General features: G+C 46.8%; 1 protein-coding gene across 1 annotated transcript in view; it reads right to left on the reverse strand.

Moving 5' to 3' along the window:
- QSOX2 (quiescin sulfhydryl oxidase 2) overlaps positions 1 to 20,779 on the reverse strand; it is a 90,120-nt gene extending 69,341 nt beyond the window's left edge. The window contains exon 1 of the mRNA XM_054393243.1: positions 20,697 to 20,779. Within this exon, the coding sequence (XP_054249218.1) occupies positions 20,697 to 20,779 (83 nt within the window). The remainder of the gene's footprint in view (positions 1 to 20,696) is intronic.
- Positions 20,780 to 21,637: the final 858 nt, after the last annotated feature.

A 21,637-nucleotide genomic window follows, 5' to 3' on the forward strand; every position in this document is an offset into this window, starting at 1 on the left:
TTTTTTGCTGTGGTAGCCTTTGCTGGCATACTCTGCTTCTCTGATTAATTTTGCAGCTCCTAGTTACTCTGTAAACACTGGCATGCCTGAGCATGTTCCATGTGGTACTTCCTACGGTTGGAAAGAATGCAATTGACAGGGAAGATAAGAGCTGCAATCACCTCTCTCTGTTACTGACACTTTGCATCAGGTTTTCGCTAGAGCTGCTCTGCTGTTTTGAAACCAGCGTAAGCTGGCAGTACCCCAGCCAACAGCAACTTCACCAGTGTGGTACCAGTGTGAAGCCTTGACTGCAAGAGCAGCACTGTGTGTGTTTGGGTGATGTTATGCATTCAGCCAATCAGTCTCACTGTTGTGCCTGATAGAAACATTATTATTATGTTTCCTACTCAGAGGACAATAAGACAGGGAGAATTCAGAGGACATCCCAGCTCAGTGAGTGTCAGCTATGACTCTGCTCAGGCCTCCCACCACAAGCAAGCCAGCTTTATCTCTTTTTTGTCACAAATTCTGGAGAGTGGTGGAATCTGATGAATTTCCTCGCTTCTTACCCTATCCTCTTTTTGTCATTTAGCCAATGATTTTAAAGGGTTTGTGCTCATTGGAAAAGATCAAACAAAATGGGATCTTCACAGCACTTTCAATGACACTATTTCCACAAAAGAAAACTGGAGGCAATGCACAGGTAACTGGCAGAAAGCCATAAGGTCTGTGACAGCAAGTGTTCCCTGAGCCTCACCTACCACTGCTTTGGCTTTACGAAGACTCTTCCAAGCCAAGGCCACATCTGTGGAAGCAAGAGATGAAAGACATGTTTTAGCATCTCTTCATGTCTTCACTATGGACAACTTCCCCTCACGCCCAAGCCTGAACAGATTGTAGAGCTGATGGCTGAAACACAAGCTGCTCCTGAAAAAGATTGGGTCTGGACTGCTTTTATGTACAGCTTGTTTTCAGCATGTGCTTTGTTCTGTCAGAGCTGATGCTCTGACAACATGGACCTGCTGGAGCTGGTCCAGAGGAGGGACACGAAGATAATCAGAAGTCTGGAGGACCTGTCCTATGAAGATGGGTTGAAAGAATTGGGACTGTTCATCCTGGAGAAGAGAAGGCTTGAGGGAGAGCTTATAGCTGCATTTCAGTATCCAAAGGACCTACAGGAAGGCTGGGGAAGGACTGTTTGGAAGAGCTGGTAGTGATATGATGAGGGGCAATAGTTAGAAACTGGAGCAGGGTAGATTTAAGTTGGACATAAGGAAGAAGTTTTTTACCATGAGAGTAGTAAAATACTGGAACCCTGGAACAGGTTACCCAGGGATGTGGTTGAGGCCCCATCCCTGAAGACATTCAAGATCAGACTTGATGTGGCCCTGGGCAGCCTGATCTAGTTGGAGATGTCCCTGCTGACTACAGGGGGGTTGGACAAGATGACCTTTGACTAACCTTTGAGGTTGGTCCCTTCCAACCCAATGCAATCTGTGAATCTGTGATGCTCTTTGAGCTGTGTTAGTGCTTATTCAGCAAAATCCTCACTGACATTAGCTGGGAATTTTGCACGTATTTAATAAAGGGCTGAGCTGAATTTCCCAATGCAGTCCTGTTTGCTAGCAGTTACTTACAGAAAGCCCCAAGTAATCAGAGGTTTACTTGTGAGAGTAAGAATGTGCCACATGTCTTTTTAGAGAAGAAACAAAGCAACACATCAGAAAGAGGGAAGCTCCTAGAGTGAACTTCTTGAATATATTTAACAGTAATTAAGTCTTGATGACATCAGGCTGAGGAAGATTCATAGAGCAGGTTTCTGCTAGAAAGCAGCACAAAATGGGGAGTTTTGACGTTACTCTAAGAGCTACAAGCACACTTAGAAAACTGTCCAGCACTCTCCAAACTATTTGACCAACGCAATCCAGACTAAATTAAACAATAAAGTCTTTCAGTAAGTGATGAATCCTTGGTTTAAAACAAAGTTATCCAACTTTCTGCTGTACCTGTACGGAGGAAAATGGAAGCTCATTACCCACGTACCAGCTAGAGGATCTGATTCTCCAGGTGCAAAACTGTTATCCATCTTCCAGCTGTGCTAGAGCTCTGCTTACTGCATATCTCTGTCTGAAAGAACAAAAAGAATTGTCATTGCTGCCCTTTGAGAACAGCCCCAGGCATTTTTATGCCTATGTGTTATTTTTTCTCATCTATAGTTGCTGACTGCCCATAAAGATCCTCAGCATTTATGTTTCTGTGGTGTTTGCAAACCTGTTGTCATTAATTTTGTCAGCCTTGAGGGAGTCTTGGGCAGAGACAGGGATATGACACAATTGGTAAGTGTCCTGCTCTGGGTCAATACACCCTGAAGAGCTGCCCTGAGAGCTCAGGAGTCTGGAATGCTCATTTGAGGCAGTGACTGTGCTATCAGAGGGTCAAGAAAGTCAGCTCTCTCCCCTGGCTTCCTGCTGCTGCCTGGTTAACACTTACCTTTTGGAGCCTCATCCATGGAACAAAGTTTCTACTTAGGAGCCAGAGAAGCACTTTAGAGATGATCTATGCAGACTTTCTGTAGTGGCTAATCCCAGAAGCCACTTCCAACGGAGGTGTGAGAAACATCTCAGCACTGAACGTCCCATTTGCTGCTCCTTCCCTGGGCTGAGCCATCTGCAGGTACCAGCTCTCTGGCACCAACTGGGAATGCAGTTCTTCTGACACAAGAAGCAGGCCAGTCCCTGCCTTGCCCATGAGCAATGGGAGGTGCAGGAGGACGTCCAGATAAGTCCCACCAGCCCAGGCAGCCATCAACCACTGCCACACCTTTGTTTGAGCCACTCTGTCTAGGGCGACAGCAGCAACAGCATAGGGAGAGGCTGTAAGGAGCAGAGGAGAAGTAAACAGCAACAAGAGGAGCCTGAAGGCTGATCTCAGCTTGCAAACATGTGGCAAGATGCCAGCATCTTTCTTGACAAGTCCTTGTGTCCCTTCCAGGGCGTCTGGCATCCTGGTAATGACTGCTTCCAATGCTGGATAGCTGCAGAGAAGAGGGCAGGGCAGTGGGGGAGCAGGGTGACCAGCTTGGAGCCCGGGTGGGAGCAGCTCTGCACTTGTGGGCTAGAGAGATAACATGGTGCCAGAGCAGAGGGAGAAACCAGACCTGAGTCCTTTCCTCATTGCAGAGCACCTCTTGTCACCTCAGGGCACCTCTCCTCACACCTTCCTCTGTGGGCTCATCCAGCCTGTGGCCCGGCTCTCAGCAGCACTCTCTGTCACACCTGAATTTGTGGTCTCAAGAGAGCAGGGGTCTGACTTCTGAAGACTGGCTTTTATTTAGGGGAAAATGAAGAGAAGGGTTTCTGGCCTCTGTGATTGTAAAGAAAAGTTTGGAAATATAAAGTAATCATCTGCCAAATCTCAGATATGGGTTTCCCCTCTTTGTGGGTGTCACTTTTTTAAAGTGCCACGGGTTTTAAGTTTGAGTATTCTGAATCTAGGGTTATAAGCATTCTGGTTCTTCAGGTCTGGATGTTCTCACCTTCCCCTTTCGGACTAACCAGAGGGAACAATTTGTCCAGCAAACAGCAGAGGGCAAACTCAGCTCGCTGACAGCAGATGAAATACTCGCAGTGCTGGGAGGCTCTGGGCCCTAGTTTCTGCAAGGAAAACCCAGGAGAATGGATTTTCATGCTTTTCACAGAGCATCTTTCATGATGGGCTTCAGTGGGCAGTGACATCCTGGACTGAAGCTTGCCACTGCAGTTCTTAAACCATCCCTAGATTATAGCTGCAGATGATAAAGCATCTATTAGAGCATACCTCAGCTGGTGAATTTGCCTTCTGTTTGCATGCTGCCCATGCATTGCTTCAGGAGAATTTGTTTCTGGAGCTCTTTGCCCTAGAGCTTCTTCTCAACAGCTAATTCCTGGATCTGTGGTTACAACCAAAACTACTACAGCTGATACACAATGGCCAAGGGTAGGCTAATCATTCACTGCTGCTTCTCTGCCCTGGTTGGATGGTCCTTAGACACTAATTTCCTCTGAAGTTTTTCCATTTCTGAATTGTAAATTTGCTTCCCACAAATATCCTCTCATATGCTGAAGCTGTGCAGTCCCAGACTTACCCTTGGTGCTGGCTCAGATATTTCTGGAATATATATGGATATGAGAAAGACAAATAAATAGGGATAAAACACATTTCTTGTTACCCTACAGCAAAAGCCATCACTTTGTGCTGTCATAGGTTGAATTTCAGTAAGTACTCCAAGTAGAGGCTCTGCATCCTCTTCTAGGTCCCACCTCACTGCAGAGTAGAGGGGACTGAGGTAGTGTTTCATCAGCATTTTCACACACCACTACCACCACCTTTTTTTTTTTTTCTGGTTTATGTCCTCAATTATTATTATGTTCAGATAATTCTACAGATCTGCTCTAGGGAGCAATGTCAGTACTGTGAGTGTTCATTATTACTGGAAAGTACTCTGATGGTGAGGCAAGATCCCAACACCACATCCTTTCATGTAGGTGGATCCCTGTGGTCTCCAAAGAAGTTCTCTTGAAGAAATAGGCTCAGATTGCTAATCCAATAAATATCACTGCAGTCTGTGCTCAGATATCCCCAGCATTTCATCTCCTCGAGCCTAACCAAACAAGGAACTACAGACTGGAGTCACAAACTGCCTCTTTCAAGCAGTTCCAAGACAATGGTTTGCCCTGATGAGAGGTTTCAGTGCTAGGAATGCAGAGCTTGTCCAAGAGGGGAGCCACAGCTATTCAGGGTGCACAAGTGATAAGAGCCCTGATTGCAGTCTTGGGGTTCACAGGCAGCCCCTCTGCCAAGGAACTGGTCCACTGAAGAGAGAGGAGAGAACAGTAATGTGAGACCTCAGCAGAGGGAGGGCAACTTTCAGTCAAGATTTAGTAAAATGGGAAACTGCTATGGTAACCAGGAAAGCCCAGGGCTGGTGCCAGCCTGCTGGGTTGATGGAGGAGCCAAGTGGGGCAGGACTGCACGTGTTGTGACAGGCAGAGCTTTGGGCTCTGCACAGATGACGCTTCTCAAGTCCCTCAGCTCGGACTGGCATCTATTTTGGCACCATTTGTTCTCAGCAAGCTGTTGGAGCTGACAAGAGCCAGGAGAGTGACAGATTGCCAGTGTCTTATGCTGCACATCTTGGAGTGTTAAACCACAAATCTGCTGAGAGATGAAGTGAAAGCTATCACGGGGCCAAGTCCCACTTCTGCAGTGTGTGAAACTCCCAAGTCAGGGAGCCAAGTGTGAGCTGAGGCAGGGAGGAGCAAGTCCATTTGGGTGTGTGTTTTAGATGTGTATGAGCAGAACATTTCAGTCTTGTATGGCTCTCTTCTGCTGACCCCACAGCTCCTGTCACATGGAATCTAGACAGAATTAGGCCCTGTGTTTACAGTCATATGGCACTGATAATGCATTAGCCCTCAAACTCTGAATTTCCCCTTCAGAGGGGAGAATCGCTATGGCTGGAAAAGACCTGTAAGATCCTCAAGTCCAGCCATTATCTAGCTCTGCCAGGGCCACTACTACCCCATATCCTTAAGCACCATATCTAGATGCCTTTTAAATCCATCCAGGGACAGTGATTCAGCTACTTCCCTGGGCAGCCTGTTCCAGTTTTAGCAGACCACAGGCTATCACAGACCCAGCACAGGTTTTACAAAAGCCATTTTAGGCTTTTTCTGGGAAGGATCTTTTTAAAGTTGCTTGCAGCTAAGAATCTCCAAGAGAAATGCTGCTAACCCATCACATGGAATTATCTCACACAGAGCACTGTCCAGACATGAGTCCCTGCTTTTTCCCAGCCAGCAGTTTCCTCTGCTGTTACCCTGCATGCACAATCATGAAGTGGGACAAGAATCACCCAACGCTGCCGTGCTGTGGGACTGAGCTTCACCATGGGTTTCAGTTGTTTCTCAAGGCAGAGGCAAGTGGGATGGGTAATTGCTTACCCCCAGACAAGGCGGCCTGGAGTCTGGAGGTTTATCTGACATGGTTCAGGCTGCAGGTTCACCTCCCAGAGGCTACAGTTTCCGCTGTTGTGCACTGTCACTGTTTAGGAAATATTTAAACCAATAACCCACAAGGCCTAGCAAAATGCAGGAAGTGCATTTGTGTGTGAACACAAACCAGAGAAGTCCTCCTAAGTTTGCATGTTGTGCAGCTCTACTTTTGTACCATCAGATAGACTCCAGGGGTCTCTAAGCAATGATTTGCAGCTCTGGCAGACACACTCCTTTCTTTCTCTTGCCAGTTTGCTCTCTGTGCCTGTGTTGTCAATGCCCTCCCTTCTGGGAAGTATGTCCAGCTAAAAGGAAAGGAAATGGTACTTGTTTGTTGTGTTTTTACAGGGCCTTACTAAGCAATTTCATTGTAAGTCATTTCTCACAGCAATTCTCAGTTGGCAAACAAAGCACAAATCTAGACTTCCATTGCAAGCTGGATGTGACATGAATTTTGTAGTAAGCATATAGTGGGAAGAGGTAGAGGATTAAAACTGAGTATACTGCTCTGGTCTGATAGCCAAGGGGCTGAAATCTGTGACAAAACATGAGCTGAAACTAAAAAGGGTAGAGATAAGGGCACTTAATACATTTGGATTTGATTTGAACCTACAAAGAGTTTGGGGTTGACCACTACATATTGAAGTCATTCTTCAGGGTACTTATCATCTCTCAAATCAGCAGTAAAACAAGGCTGAGATAAATGGGCTGCCCCAGTAATGATGCCATGTCACAGCTCCTGAGATAAGGCACAAATTCCTTCCTCCACAGATAATGCTGTAAACCAGCACTATTCATGTAAAACACTCAGAGATACAAGGGAGGAGTCTGACCGTGGCTGCAGAATTTTTGTTGGTACCACTGATCTTATTCTGTTGGGCTATTTTAGTCCTAGCAGCTCATGCTGTTTCCCAGCTCATTAGGAATAAGCAGATACTTCTCCCATGCTCTGCAGAATCATCTGGAGAATTAGTTACGGAGTTGCACTGAGTGCTGTACAGACAACTGCTCAAATGCGGGGAGGGAGGTGGGGGGAACCATGAGGCTGCCCCAAGCCTAGGAGGGATTTGCTGCAGTGCTCCAGTCAGAAACACAAGGAAAGGTTAAGTCTGTGTTTTCCTATTGATGCCCTGAAATAACAAGAGTAATGTGTGCCAGGGAAGAGCCAGACCTTCAGAATAGCTGGATGTTGTGCAGCATGCCAAACGATGTCTAGAAATGGCAAGTGCTCACATTATGTCCTAAAATACATATATATCATCCAGTTATTGGGGGAAAGTGTGTTAAGATAGGAAATAGCCCATTTTGGTTTTTTTTTCCTATCAATAGGAGACTATGTGAATGGAATCTGAAGTGAGGAAGCGGAGGGGGGGGGGGGGGGGCTGCCTGCACTGTGCAGCTGAACGTGGGAGAGCACAGGATTGCCATGGAAACCCACTATAGTAAACGGGGCTCTCCAGCTGCATCAGAGGATTTATATCACCGGGCTGGGACTAGGCAATTTCAATCAACAATCCACAGGTAAAATGGTACATTGCCTTGCACATTGTCTGCCTGCACTGTAAAATGGGAAAGGAAGGGTGGGGAGAATTACAGGAGCACAGAGTTACGAGGTATCTTAGAGCCTGACCTAAAATCTGCAGAAGCTGATGCAAAGGTTCTTGAGGCTTTTGGCAGGGACTGGACCAGGCATGCAAGAAGCAGTTGTGTTCCATGTGCAGCAAAAGAGAGCAGTAGGCACCAGGATGTGCCATACCTGTGAGGAGGAGCAGAGTCTGCAGATGGCAGACCCTGCAGCATAGGAATTTGCCTAGATTGTGGGTTTGGTTTGGAGCTGGGGAAGTCCATCCGGTAAAAGACCCCCAAATCCTCTTGTTACACCTGTAGGTGAGCCAGAGTGTGGTCCAAGCCACAAACTGCTTCTGAAACACAGGATCAGATGAGTGGAGAATGATTTACTGTTTTCAGATTCTCCCATTTATTGACATTCAAGTACAGTGATATAGGGAGTGATTTGAGACAGCAACAACATTATTTTTGCAGTGCTGCCTTCATCACCATACATCACCCCGACCTGAATCAGTTCCACTTACATGGAACCACCATGGGGCCAGTGTGTGGTCATGAGCTCCAGCAGAGCTGCTTGTGCCTGTGTAACTTGCCTTGTTGTCATCTCTAGTAACAAAGCTTAAAACCTCCTGACTTACCACAGATGTGTCCTGGGCTTAGTGTGGCTGGATTGAAACATGCAGCTTAGTACACACCTGGGTATGTTTGTGGTGTTCCACACATGGAAAATTCTTTTTGAGCTGGAGAACACAGAGTCCTTGGCAGCAAAGACTCTGAGCTCTGTACACCCTGTAAGTGTGTTTTACAGCTTTTTCTCTTAACAAGTTACTTTGTTCTGCTTCAATCTTTCAGCAGTGTCAAACAGCTATCAAGATGGCAAGATTTCAGCCCTTTCCTTCAAGAAATCCAAACAGTCCAATCAAAATCTCAGAACTGGGTCCTCCTTGTCCTTCCTCTGCTGCTGCCTGTTTCTTTGCCATCAAGTCTTGCCCACACAGCAGATGCTGCCAGACAGTTTCACTTCTTTTGTGCAGGTTTTCCCCTCTGTAGTCCTTTCCTTGGACCTTCAGAGGCTTTCAAAATCCCTCCTGCCACCTTCCAGTTCTTTATCTCCACTCAGCGATTTGCAGGCCATTAATCTCAGACCTGCATCATTTGCAAATGACACAGTGAGAAGCTTACCCAATTTCCTACGTAGAAACTCCAGCAGGTTGGTGCATTGTGGTGTGTGCAGATGCCCTGTGACAGCTCATTTCTGATGCACAACATCTGCCTTGCATCAGAGCTGAACTACTCAGTGCTGATTGAGACACCAGTAGGGGTGACTAGAGGAGGTTATCAGAGAGAAGAGCTTAGTAAGTCTCCCACTTACTAAGAGCAGCCCCTAGGGCCACTGACCCTCATAAATTCACCCAATTTCCCCTTGATTTTTATTTGTTTTACTGCTGAATGCCAATCCAAAATATTGTCAATGGAGAAGCAGCAGGGTAAGCTAACACAACAGGCTGTCTTCTGCCTTGTTATGCTCTGTCAAGTCAGGTTGCCCTCAGATTTGCAGAGTTCCATTGCTGCTATCCCCTGGGATGTTAGACAGCACAGTCATTTAACCCAAGATCATTTATGACTGTGACTGGAATTTGTTTGCTTAGGCTTTTTTTGGTTTGTTTTGTTTGTTTTCTGTCTCTTTGGATAATAATGTAAAGCAGCAAAAATATTGCCTTACTATTGACAAAATTAATCTATAAGGAGCTAAGTGCAAAGGAAAACAGATAACAGCTGCATATCCATCCCCAGTGGAAAATAAACAGAGCATATGTTCGAAGGCTAAATTTTTCTGCTGATGTAAAGTGGTGCAGCCCTGTGCCAGTAAACACAGCTACTCCAATTTATGAAAGTAGAGAAGCTGATCCTGAGGAATTTGTTTGCCTGCAGTAAAGTTGGTGGGTGTGTTACTTCACTTAGAGAAAGAGCAGATCCTGAACACCTGGAAATGATGGTTATTTAGGGGATGAGCTACTGACTGCAAGGAGTCCTACCACTACACAAGAATTTGGTAGGAAAACCTGCACTTGGCTAGCCTGGTAGATAGGTGGTGATTGGTAGAGACCTAGATAGATGCAAGCAAAATGTGCTGTCCTGTGCACAGCCTGGACTGGAAGGGCTCCCAGATGCCCCTTTTGTGTTTCTATGACAACATCATTTAGCAGCTCGCAAGTGAAAGTCGAAAAGCAGCAGCCAGAAGGTAGGCAGACCATTTCAAGGAGCAAAGCCACAGCTTTCAGTCCTCTTATTTTCTGAGGAAAAGGGAGGGGATAGGATCATAAATATAGATTAAGTTTGTGCTTTACCACTCCCAAACCTTTTACTGAGAATCAGGACTCTTCTCTTTTCCAGGAGGCCAGCACAGCCTTCAGGCTGCAATCAACAAAGGACACCAATGCCTGATCTCAATAGACAACTTGAGCAAACGTTAATATTCATTTTGTCCCTTAGGCAATGCAGGCTGTTAATCACCCAGGGTGATCGATACTGCCCTACGTGATACACTGAAAGCACCACTGTCCTGTCAGCCCTGACGCTGAGATTTGCCAGCCCAGGAACAATATCGAATATCAGTAGACAAAACTGATCGATAGGTAAAACAAGAAGAGAGGTTTTACAGAGAAGGGAGCAGATCGTCTAATTAGAGTTCCGACATAACGCAGGGTAAACGATGTCACTCAGCAAATGCTGCACCACACCCACACCTGCTGTTTGAGCTCTGGCATAGTGGAACACCAGGCTGCCAGCTCTCAGCAGCTGGAGGGAGCACTCTCCCCTCAAGCAGTTCATTACTCCACTGTTTCATTACTTGCTTTTAAACACCACATCTTATTTCATAGATTCGTAGAATCGTTTGGGTTGGAAGGGACCTTAAAGATCATCCAGTTCCAACCCCCCTGCCATGGGCAGGGACACCTTCCACTAAGACCAGGTTGCTTCAGGGCCTCATCCAACCTGGTCTTAACACCTCTTGGGCAGGGGTGGCATCCTCAACCTCCCTGGGCAACCTGTTGCAGTGTCTCACCACCCTCACTGTAAAGAATTTCTTTCTAATACCCAGTCTAAATCTACCCTCCTTAAGATTCAGTTCATTCCCTCTCATCCTATCACTACAACATTTCCAGCCTGAATTTTCCTAGCTGCACATTCTGGATATGCCACTTTTGAGTAGACTAAAAGCTTTCTGTGTCCAGAAACTGTCTTGTCTCTGAAATAAACCAAAGATTAAATCACACGTTAAAATTCACTCTAACAAGCCAGATCAATTTGCTGCAGTGTTGCCTTGTGGTTTTACATGTGGTTTGTCAGCTCCAGTACCCCCACAGCCTTTTAACAGCCCCTTCACTGCAGCATGTGCATTTTCACCTTCAGGCTGTGCCAGAATGCCTGCTCCTAAGTGTCCTACCCAACCTACCTACCCAAATAAACCAACCCCACCTCTCCTATTAAGGACAACAAAGCTAGTGAAGGGTCTGGAGAAAATGTCTTATGAGGAGTGGCTGAGAGAACTGGAACTGTTTAGTATGGAGAAGAGGCTACAGGGAGACCTCATTGCTCTCTACAAATCCCTGAAAGAAGGTTGGAGTGAGGTGGGGTTGGTCTCTTCTCCCCAGTATCAGGTGATAAAATGAGAGGAAATGGCCTGAAATTGTGCCAATGAAGTTTTAGGTAGGAGATTAAGAAAAATTTCTTTCCTGCAAGAGTGGTCAGGGATTGGAAGGCTGCTCAGGGAGGTGGAGTCTCCGTCCCTGGAGGTGTTCAAGAAACGTGTGTCCATGGCACTTTGGGACATGGATTAATGGCCATGGTGGTGTTAGGTTGAAGACTTGATGATCTTAAAGGGCTTTTTCAATTGAAACAATTCTGTGATTCTATGATTAATTCTTACTGTTCTGGGCCCCTCAGGTTAGGAAAGATGTTGAATTGCTGGAGCATGTCCAGAGAAGGGCAACGAGGCTGGGGAGAGGCCTTGAGCACAAGCCCTATGAGGAGAGGCTGAGGGAGCTGGGACTGTTTAGCCTGGAGAAGAGGAGGCTCAGGGGAGACCTCATTGCTGTCTACAACTACCTGAAGGGAGGTTGTAGCCAGGAGGGGGTTGGTCTCTGCTCCCAGGCAACCAGCACCAGAACAAGAGGACACAGTCTCAAGCTGTGCCAGGGGAGGTTTAGGCTGGAGGTGAGGAGAAAGTTCTTCACAGAGAGAGTGGTTGGCCATTGGAATGTGCTGCCCAGGGAGGTGGTGGAGTCACCATCCCTGGAGGTGTTCAAGAGGGGATTGGACGTGGCACTTGGTGCCATGGTTTAGATAGGCATGAGGTGTAGGGTGACAGGTTGGACTCGATGATCCTTGAGGTCTCTTCCAGCCTTCTTGATTCTATGATTCTATGATTTTATGATTCTGAATTTTATTTTCTATCACCAATGTTCATGGCAATGTCTTTACACTTATTCTCTAGACCATTGATAAAAAGATTGGATAACAGTGTACTGAGACTAAATCCTTTTGGATGCACTAGAAATTCCTCCATCAGATAATTACTTTTAGATGCATGTTACTAAATTTTCCACCCATTTAATATAAGCTACATTGATTTTGTTGAGTACCATTTTTTAACAGAATGTCATGCAAGATTAAGTCAACTGCTCTGCAGAAGGCTAAGTCTATTATGTCAGCAGAATTACCTTTATTAACTGTATTCATAATCTCCTCTAAAGAAAGATTGCCTCTTTAATGAGCAGTTTTCTGGAGCAACAGATTGACATTCACAGAATCCCTGAAACCCAGCATGGTTGGGGGTTGGAAGGATCCTCTAGAGATCAGGGGCACCCGCAGCAGCTTGCCCAGGATCACAATGGCCAGGCAGGTTTGGAATCTCTCCAGGAGACTCCACAACCTCTCTGGGCAGTCTGCTCCAGGGCTCCAGCACCCTAACAGCAAAGCTTTTTTCTAATGTTTAGGTGGAGCCTCCTGGGTTCCAGTTTGTGCTCATTCCTCTTGTCCTGTCACTGGGCACCACTGACAAGAGTCTGGCCCTCACCCTTTAGATATTGATCAGCATTGAGAAGATCCTCTCTCAGGCTGCTCTTCTCCAGGATAACCAACCTCAGGGCTCTCAGCCTTTCCTTCTCACAGAGATTCTCCAGGTCCCTCAGCATCTTCATAGCCTCTGCTGGACTCTCTCCAGTAGTTCCCTGTCTCTTTTGAACTGGGGAACACAGTCCAGAACAGCCCTTTTGACTCTGATCCATATTAGGATGGCATTATTTTGTACTAACAAGGTTATAGTTACTGGGGTCATCCCAGTTACTTTAATAAGATATTCCATTTCACTATTAGTCTCTTTTCAGGCCTTTGAAACTTTCCTCATGTTCTGTTAGCTGCTCAAAAATCAGCATTAATGGTGCAGAGAGCATGCTGTGTGCCAGTTATAAGTCCTAAAATGAGAGCTATTACTTGTAGAAAATGCTGCTTAATGTTGCTATAATGTTGTCCTAATATCCTATTAGAAAGCTAAGAACAGACTTCTCTTTGAGTGAAAGAAACAAAATGGTGCATCCTGCCACTTAGCTGAGCTGTAAATGGTGCTATTTTTGCATTGGCTTTCATTGCTGATGAAGAAATTGATGGGTTTAGACCTGAGCCTGTGTGGTTAGACTGCAGCCTTTGCTCTAACCAGAATGTGCTTCCTGTCACAGAGAGCTGGCTTGGGGACAGCAAGGGGCAAGGCAGTCTGCTGCAGGAGCCTCTGAGAACTTGTGGTGTGGCTGGTGACAGAGTCCCTTTGCCAGCTCCTTCTGCTCCTTCTGTCTCTGAGTTGTTGGTTGGTTCCACAGAAATAAACCCTGTCAGTTGCTGCTTGAGTGTTTAGAAAGCACTTACAGAAGCTTGACTAAACAATGCAATTAAGTGTAAATATTGGCAATCTGTTTCAAAACAAACCCAAACACACTTGTAATTAATGTCATTACCAACAGTTACCATTTCAAAAGGAAATAAAGTCCCCTTGAAAGGTGAAAATATGTTTATCTCTCCTGGGCTTTCAAATATAACAGAAGTTTACTTCAGGTTTCACTTAATGCTATCAGGAGGTTTCCCCAGACTTCCAGCAGGAGAAACTGAGCTTTTGTCTGTTGACTTTTGGAAACTGAAACTGGCTAAACAAACCCATTGCCATCATTGTAAATATGAGCTGATCGTGATCCGGAGCCGGGGGGTATTTGCCAGAGCAATAAAGCTTTCAGAAAGTGCCTCCAAGAAAAGCTCTCTGTTACTGCCATGCAACTCTTCCAAGGCCATCAAAAAGCCAGCATATTTCTGATGAACCACAAGAGAGACTGCCATCACCCTCTTGGGGTTTTGGACGAAGTCCTAAGAGGACCTCTTGAAGCTGGCTGTTAAATTCTCCTGCAGCAACAGAGAGCAGTGAGGAGCAATGGGAATTTATCAAGAGATGAAAAGGCAACAGATAGCCATGTGCTGCTCAAGCATGTCCAGCTTGCTGCAAACATCACTGAGATGCCTGGGGGCATGCATGAAAGGCAATTAATGATGCTGAGGCTGTTCACATCCCTCCAGCTGGTTATCCAACATCATTCATCTTGGATGTTGCAGTCAGCTCCAGCTTCCCCTCCAGGCCTGTTAATCAGATTGAGTCTCAGGGAATTCGTGGCCAAGGCAAAACCAAGCTGGAACACAGACAACACCAGCAGCCAGGTTTGAGTCCAGGCAAGAAGGAAAAGTCAGTGTCTGCAGAGACCCTGAGCACATTGTGCTGGGGTCAGAGCAGCAGTGGGACCACAGTGCCAGGGCAGGCTGGGCCAGTCTCCCCATATCAGGCTGCATCCAGAGGGGGCAATGCCATAGCAGAGAAGATTGGCATAAGGGAGAGCACTGTTACAACACACAGCATTTGCTGAGGCTTGAAACCTGCTGAGTAACAAAGCTTTCCCAGGCACCCTTCACAAAGGCTCATTCTGAAGTAAAGAGTAAGAGTTCTTGGGTGACAGGTTGGACTTGATGATCCTTGAGGTCTTTTCCAACCTTATTGATTCTGTGATTTTGGCTGAAGAGGAGGTGCTGGATTTTTGGATACCAAGTCTACATGACATTAGCACAAAGAACTTCAGGACATTAGAACAAAAAAGTCCTCTCTGGGCTTGCCTGAAAAATCCCCATCTACAAGCAGGCCAGTGCTGGGCTACAGGGTTTCGTTGCATCAAACAAGATAGGAGGCCAAGGGCAAGGGAGTTTTAAGGGTCTCCTGCTATTTACTTAACAAAGCATTTTCAGTCCAGCTTGAAAGCTAAAGGAAGTGGATGAGTTCTGCCTATTTCTTTGCCTCTTCCGAGGCCAAGAGGAGTGTTAATGAAAAGGCAATTCAGGGACATCAGAGACACAGGATGTAACCATATGCACAGAGCTGGAAAGGCCAAATCCTCAACACCCAAACATAAAGGAATGTAACTTCAGAAATGGTTAAGGTCTTGATGTGTGTTTTCATGCAGCACCAGAAGAGAGGGCAGTGTAGCTCTGGGGGTGAACGTGAGCCCCGGGGAGGATCTCTCAGTTACGGCTGTTTCAGGCATGCATGCACACAGCTGAATTATTCAGAGAAGCTCGTTTTCCCAGGTCTCTGTGCTCCAAGAGGTTTTAAAAAACAACCACAGTCAGCAAAGCAACTCCTCACTCTCAGATGATCCTCTTTATTTCAGGTATGAATAATACTCCTGGCTGTGAGCCTCTATTACAGGTTACCTAGAGATTGTAACAACCTTTTGAGCTTCTACTTTGGAGATGAAATAATGGTTCCTCATTGAGTCCCACCCTCTGAACAGAGGAGGTTTGTTGCCTTAGGACCAAATTCAGTGGAAAGAAGAATTGCAAAAGCCCTTGAAAACTGTAATTCCTTTCCAGGTCCTGAAAAAAATAAGCTGTGCAACACAGCAGTTTTATTTGGAGCTGTTAAATCTTCCAGATGCATGCAGGGTTCTGTTCCCTGAAGAAAGATATCGAACCTTGTTCTTAATATGTTGTTTTAAATAACAGCAATGGCAAAGTGCTCCTGCAGAAACTCATCCCTGTCCCCTCACCAGTTTGCTGCGTGGCTCTGGGCTGTTCTGAGGAGGCTGTTGTTGCAACTCGTGTAATTATGTTTTATGAAAATCCCAAAGCCAAAGCAAATGTTCCTGGCTCAGACAGCCTGCGTGTGGCCCTGGTTTGCACGCCAGCCTTTGCACCCTCCAGGGGCATTTCTCTTGCTCTCTTTCTCTTTAACAAGGCTAACTCCTCTCTTCCCCATCTTTCTCACAGCTCAATAATGCATTGAAGATCTTCAGACATTAGTTCTTATTCCTTCCCCAGGAGGGGTAGGTAGAAATCATCACTTCAGAAACTAGCACATGGCAGCACCAACAGTGATGTTTCACAAGAAAGCAGCCCTGACCAAGGCTGTGCTGCCCATCATCCCCTCCTTTCCAGTCCTGTGTTCTTTGTCTGGTGCCTGCATCTGGCAGACATTCGTCCAACAAACTGGGGAAGAAATGGATCTAGCTGAAAAACGCCCACTGGGTTTGCATCTGCAGAGAATTTGCTGGGTGACTTTCACTTGGAATAGTTCTCTGAATCAGTTCAATGTGTGGCTACAAGAAGACTTGTGGTGGACCAGTGCTCAGGAACCACAGGAATGGGCATGCAGAAATGGAGGAAGCTTTGCTGATTTAGCTCTTTACTGATCCAAACAAAGTTTGAAAGGTTAACTAACCTGCCTGGTGGCACAGCCTTGCTCAGTGACCAAGAAGAGGAGAGGTGATGTAGATACAATCTGTACTTGGAACAAGAAAACTCACTTGTTCATCGTGTCAAGTTCCTTTGACATCTGTAGGTTTTGTGCATTCTAAACATTATAAACAACCCCACAACATGTGCACATCAGAGTTTGCCTGGAAAGAAAGAGCACGTGCACCAGCCGGATTTATCCCGTCTATACAGATTTTCTCTCCAGTTTCACCTTTACCCTAGAACAGTTTTTAACAGCATTGTTGCTTGCTTGCTTATTCTCTTCAACTCACTGTAAACTACTATTGTTGGTTTTAAAGGAATTCTGCTAACTACAAATTTGTATCTATTGCCCTCTCTACGTTTCCTGCTACTCTAGCTAGCATTTTGAAGCCTGCACACGAAAGGGAGTTTCATCCACTGGGGTACTTTAATATGAAAAAGGTGCAAACTTCCTCCAAGATATGCTTATCTGCACCTAAATTCACAGCTATAAAACCATCTGATATAATAAAAGATAAAGGTTCTGGATTTCCACTGAGTCATTCTTTTTAGGCTGACTTAAAGCAGTACTACTCTATCTGCAGATGAAGATCATCAACCTGCCTAAAATGTGAAGGAAGGAGGTAGGGAAATTATTGCCACCCCCTCACTGTTCTGGTTTGTCTGCATTGCCTGACTGACTGTGCATCATTTACAGCCTCTCTGTCCTTCTCTACTCTGAGAGTGGCCAAGTTTCAGCCTTGCTAATAATTTCATAACCTTTTTGCAAGTGCTGCTGTTGAATCATGTGGATTTGTCTCACGGGACTCTCAGTTGAATATGAACTCTAAAAGAAGCCCTGGTCTGCTACTTGCCTGCTAACATCTTCAGGCACATAACAGCACTGAAATTATCATTGCCCCCTTCTCTTGGCTACCACAGCAACAGGTCTCCACCCTAACATTTCCAAGAACCTCATGTCTTCAAACCCCCTATCTTCCTGCCAAACTTGGTGAAGGAGTTAGGAGTTAAATGTTGATCAGTGGTGAAAGGGCAGAACTTGGATACACCTGCACATAAACAAGGATCACCTGTGCCTCCTTTCACATCAACAAGGGCACAAGAATAAATAAATAATTCAGTTGTATATCCCCAGATGCCACATCCTGCTCCTCCTTGCAGGCTGCCTTGAAAAGAATTTAGTATAAATGGCAAACCTTTTACAGTTGGCTGGACCAGAGTGAGATGCTTTCAGAACCTGCCAGCTTGAAAAAATACAGTGTGAGGTGTTTAATGGTGTTTAATTACAGAAGCTGCCAGTAAGAGCTGACAATTACAGAGCCAGTTCAGCAGTGGCTGCAGTTGGGGTCTGCCGGGAATCTGAACTGCACATAAACCCCAGCAGAGGCCACCAGCAAGCCATTTCAGGAGCTGCCAGAGAGCTTCTCTGCTAATTAAGAGAGAGCTTTGTGTTTTAGAGGCAAGTGCCTGACTTCTTGGAGTGTCTGGATGATGAAGACATCAGGGCAATGGGGGAATGTTCCTGTGTCTTAGCAGTCCTTAAACGATCAGCAAAATCACAGCTGTGTTGCTGTCTCAGTCTTCCCTTCAGCTTTCTGTGCCTTGCTGCTTTCATGATTGTCTCTCCCAAGTGGTGGGAGATGCAACACTAGTCAGAGCTTTCATACTGTGTTGTGGATACCACTTTTGAAAAGAAATACTAAAAACTGCTCAAGAAGTTTTAAGAATCCTGCAATCCTGTTGGTTATCATGGTGATTCTGCCAGGATTTGTGAATGAAGATGTGGAGATGTTCAGTAACTAGGAGGAACAGGATGTTCCTGCAGAAACAAAGCTGTTGTAGAAGCAGAGATATGTAGTGCGTAACTAGTAACCCACACTGCCTTTGGGGGATTCCAGCCTAGGTAGTTTTTATCCCATCTTCCTTTTCATGATCCATTCCTCCTCCTTGCTGCCCTTTGCAGCAGCCCTTTTCATGTTTGAAGATTACTCCTCCCCTTCCTCTTATCTTATCTGAACAAACCAATTTCTCTTACCTTTATTCTTATAGGTCACGCTTGTCACATTCATCTGGAGTCTTTCTAATTGCTCCATGTCTTTCCCAATATGTGGCACAATGTGGACAGTGTTCACCAGATGAATTGGTGGCATTTTTGAAATGCTGGGATTTCTTTCTCTCTGTGCTTTTGTAATTTGCCTGTCTCATTGCAGCTGAGTTGTGGCTTAGGCCCAAGTGCTTGAAGGGAGCCTCTTGGCATGAATACCTGGGGTTAACCAAACTCAACCCACAGCGAAGTAATTGAATTATTTTATGTAATGAATGCAAATCTATTGTGACCTGTTTGCCACTTCCACAAGAAGAAAAAGGAGCTGAGTTTGTCAGATGATAAATTATCCGTTGCAAATTCATGAATTTGAAGGCCAAAGGGGACCATTATGCTCATCTTATTCTGACCTCCTGCATAACTCAGGCCCTGGAATCTGACCCAGTGATTCTTGTGTCATTAATGTGGGGGTGACCCATTTGCCCAGAGCTCTGTGGAATACTATATGTCTGGCTGGAGCCCAAACTTGAAGCTGGCCTCCACCCTCCTTTCTCTTGCTCCCCTTTCCAGCATTGTTTCTCCAAAGGGCAGTTCCTCTCTCTGCCCACACTCATTATATGCCGACCCAGCAAAGCACCCTCTGTCTCCTGTGGTTGAGGAAGGGCTGTAGCCAACAGCAGCTGGTTTTCATCCTTTGCACTGTGTTCTTAACTTGAAGAGGGGCTGGGAAGTGATGAAGGACAGACAAACACACCCCCTAGGAATACCAAAATTGCTTAGGGCTGAACAGTTCCTTGTTTCCATGTGCTTATAAATAGCTGCTTGAGCTGGATTGTTTGCTGCTGTCAGTGAGACCATGAACCTTGGTTAAAACTGGCTGGTGTGAGGCACAGTGACCCAGCCTGGTCCATGGGTTCACCTGTAGCCCCTCCAGTGGGACTTCTGAAGCTGGTAGCTTGAGGGTGCAGAGGGGCTCCCTTTTTTGGGATGGTATAGCATGTAGCCAGCATACCATCTCAACTCCCTAGGCAAGGAGGCAGCTCTCAGCAGGGTGGTTTCAGCTTTCTCTGCTGTGTTTTGTTCACAGAATTGAACTTATTCTGGAGCTAAGACACAGACACAGGTTTGTTTACAGGGTTTTGTTTTGAATTTAAATGCCCAATCAATTAGCTCTTGGGAAAGAGGCTTTTGTGGTTTGCTAGTGGAGTGTTATTGATGATGGTTTTTCCTGAACAGGATCTCTCTTTGCTCTTGAGAGGGGCTTTTGTGCAGGTCCCCAGGGTGAAACTGTCCAGTAAGTAGGACATGGCTCTGGATTACCTCAGACCACAGAGTTCTTGTATCTGAAGATCAAGCTGTTAGAACCTAATGAAAGCTATGGTTTACACCTGCACTCCTTTGAGGTGTCTGTGACAATAACAAGGTTTAATTTGGTGTGGCTGGGTAAGTGTCACTAATGAACAGATGGGCCTCAGCTGAGTGACCAGCTCCCTGATAGGAACATCTCCAGCCCTGGCAAACAGAAGGAGCTGAGTGCAGAGTCTGAAGACGAACTGCATCCATCTTGAGGCATTTGGTGTGTGATAAAGGTCTCAGGGTTTAACGGGACACAGTTAACACAGAAAGCAAGCTGCTGTAGGAAAACATCCCTTTTCCTGGTGGATTCCTCACTGCCACAGGTAATAGCCAAAGTAGACTTTACTATGTGTCTGTGTCTGCTTGTGCAGCCTCACTGGGAGGGCATGGCCTCTGTGGTGTACACCTCCTGTGTGCCAGGTACTGCTCTCTGCTGCTCTATCCCAAGTTCCCCCTTGCAGCAGGAGGACAAAAAGGGCTGGGGCTAAGCAAAGCCAGAGACTTCTTATCATGGGATTAAGTGACTGGGGACAGGAATGTCCCCTGTTGCATGGGCATGCGGGCATGGTGGCTGTACTTGGCTAGGGCGGGGGCTCTGCTTAGGCTCTGTCCACCCTGCTGTGGTGGCTCTGAAGGGAGGCGTTGAGGCGCTGCGATGGGATGTTAAATACAGGGACAAGAGCAGGAACATGTTGCCCTGCACAGTAGCGGCGGGGCGCTTGCGAGGGCAGCCTAGGCGCTGGGATACCCCTACCGGGAGCTCAGCCCCGCTCTTCCCGGGCCGGGCGGAGGAGGAGGAGGAGGAGGAGGCAGAGGCAGGGCCGCTGCCCGCCGCGGGCTGACATCAGCCGGAGGAGGGGCCTGCCCGCGAGTTTCTTTGCTCGGTGCATCACTTCCCGCCGCTGCCATACTCCGCTGCCCGGTGCCGGGCTACAGGCGCGGCGGGCGGCTCGGCGGGCCCGCTGCCTGTGCCCATGGCGTGTCTGCCCGCCGGGGACAGCCCGGGCTCCGCTGCCCGCCGGCTCTACTCGAGGTGAGCGGGGCCGTGGGGACAGCCCGGCCTCGGACCTTCCCGGGCGTCCCCGAAGCTGCGTCCCGCAGAGCCCCCGGGCAGGAGGGAGCGGAGCTGGCGGGGGGCGGGTGGCGGCTGCGGGTTTTCCGGGGAGGGCAGGAAGGGCTCATCCATGGGGAGCGAGAAGCTGTTGCACGCCCGGGGGCCCGCCTGGAGTAGAGTGAGAGAGAAAAGGAGGGGGAGGACCGTGGGGCTTCCTGTATGGGTACCTCGTGTATGGGCTGGTGGGTGCTGAGGAGGAAACTGGGGCAGTCGCTGCCACCAGCCCGCACTGATCAGCTCCCTCTGTCAAGGAGGCTGATGCCGAAACCTGCTCTGTGCTGGGCGTTTGCATGGGAGGCTCTTGGTCGCACTGCAGAGACTTTAAGTCTCGGCTTTGAAATTGGGTGCTACGGAAATTCACACAAGGCTGGGAAAAAAATTAGCATCAAGGCTGTCTGACATTCAGGAAAATACCGTGTCTTGCCCTTTCGTTTCGATCAGCCCCAAAAAAGGTTAAACTGGAGTCAGTTTGAGGCCTCACAGCATTGCTTGAAGTGTTGCTGTTTGTTGCTGTTCATGCTCAGTGTGTTTTATTTCTCCTCTAGCAGTCAGAAGTGGAGGTAATGCAGCATCTGGACTAGAGGGGAGAGAAAAAGAACGCTTGAAGTACATGTGATGTGGTGGCTCTTCACCAGTTCTCTGTGCATGCTTTGGTTGTCTCGTTTTACGAGTATTGGTTATTAAGACAGGAGGTGCTGCTTGGTTTTGTTGTACTGTATA

Source organism: Indicator indicator, chromosome 28, assembly GCF_027791375.1.
Source record: "Indicator indicator isolate 239-I01 chromosome 28, UM_Iind_1.1, whole genome shotgun sequence".
NCBI lineage: Eukaryota > Metazoa > Chordata > Aves > Piciformes > Indicatoridae > Indicator > Indicator indicator.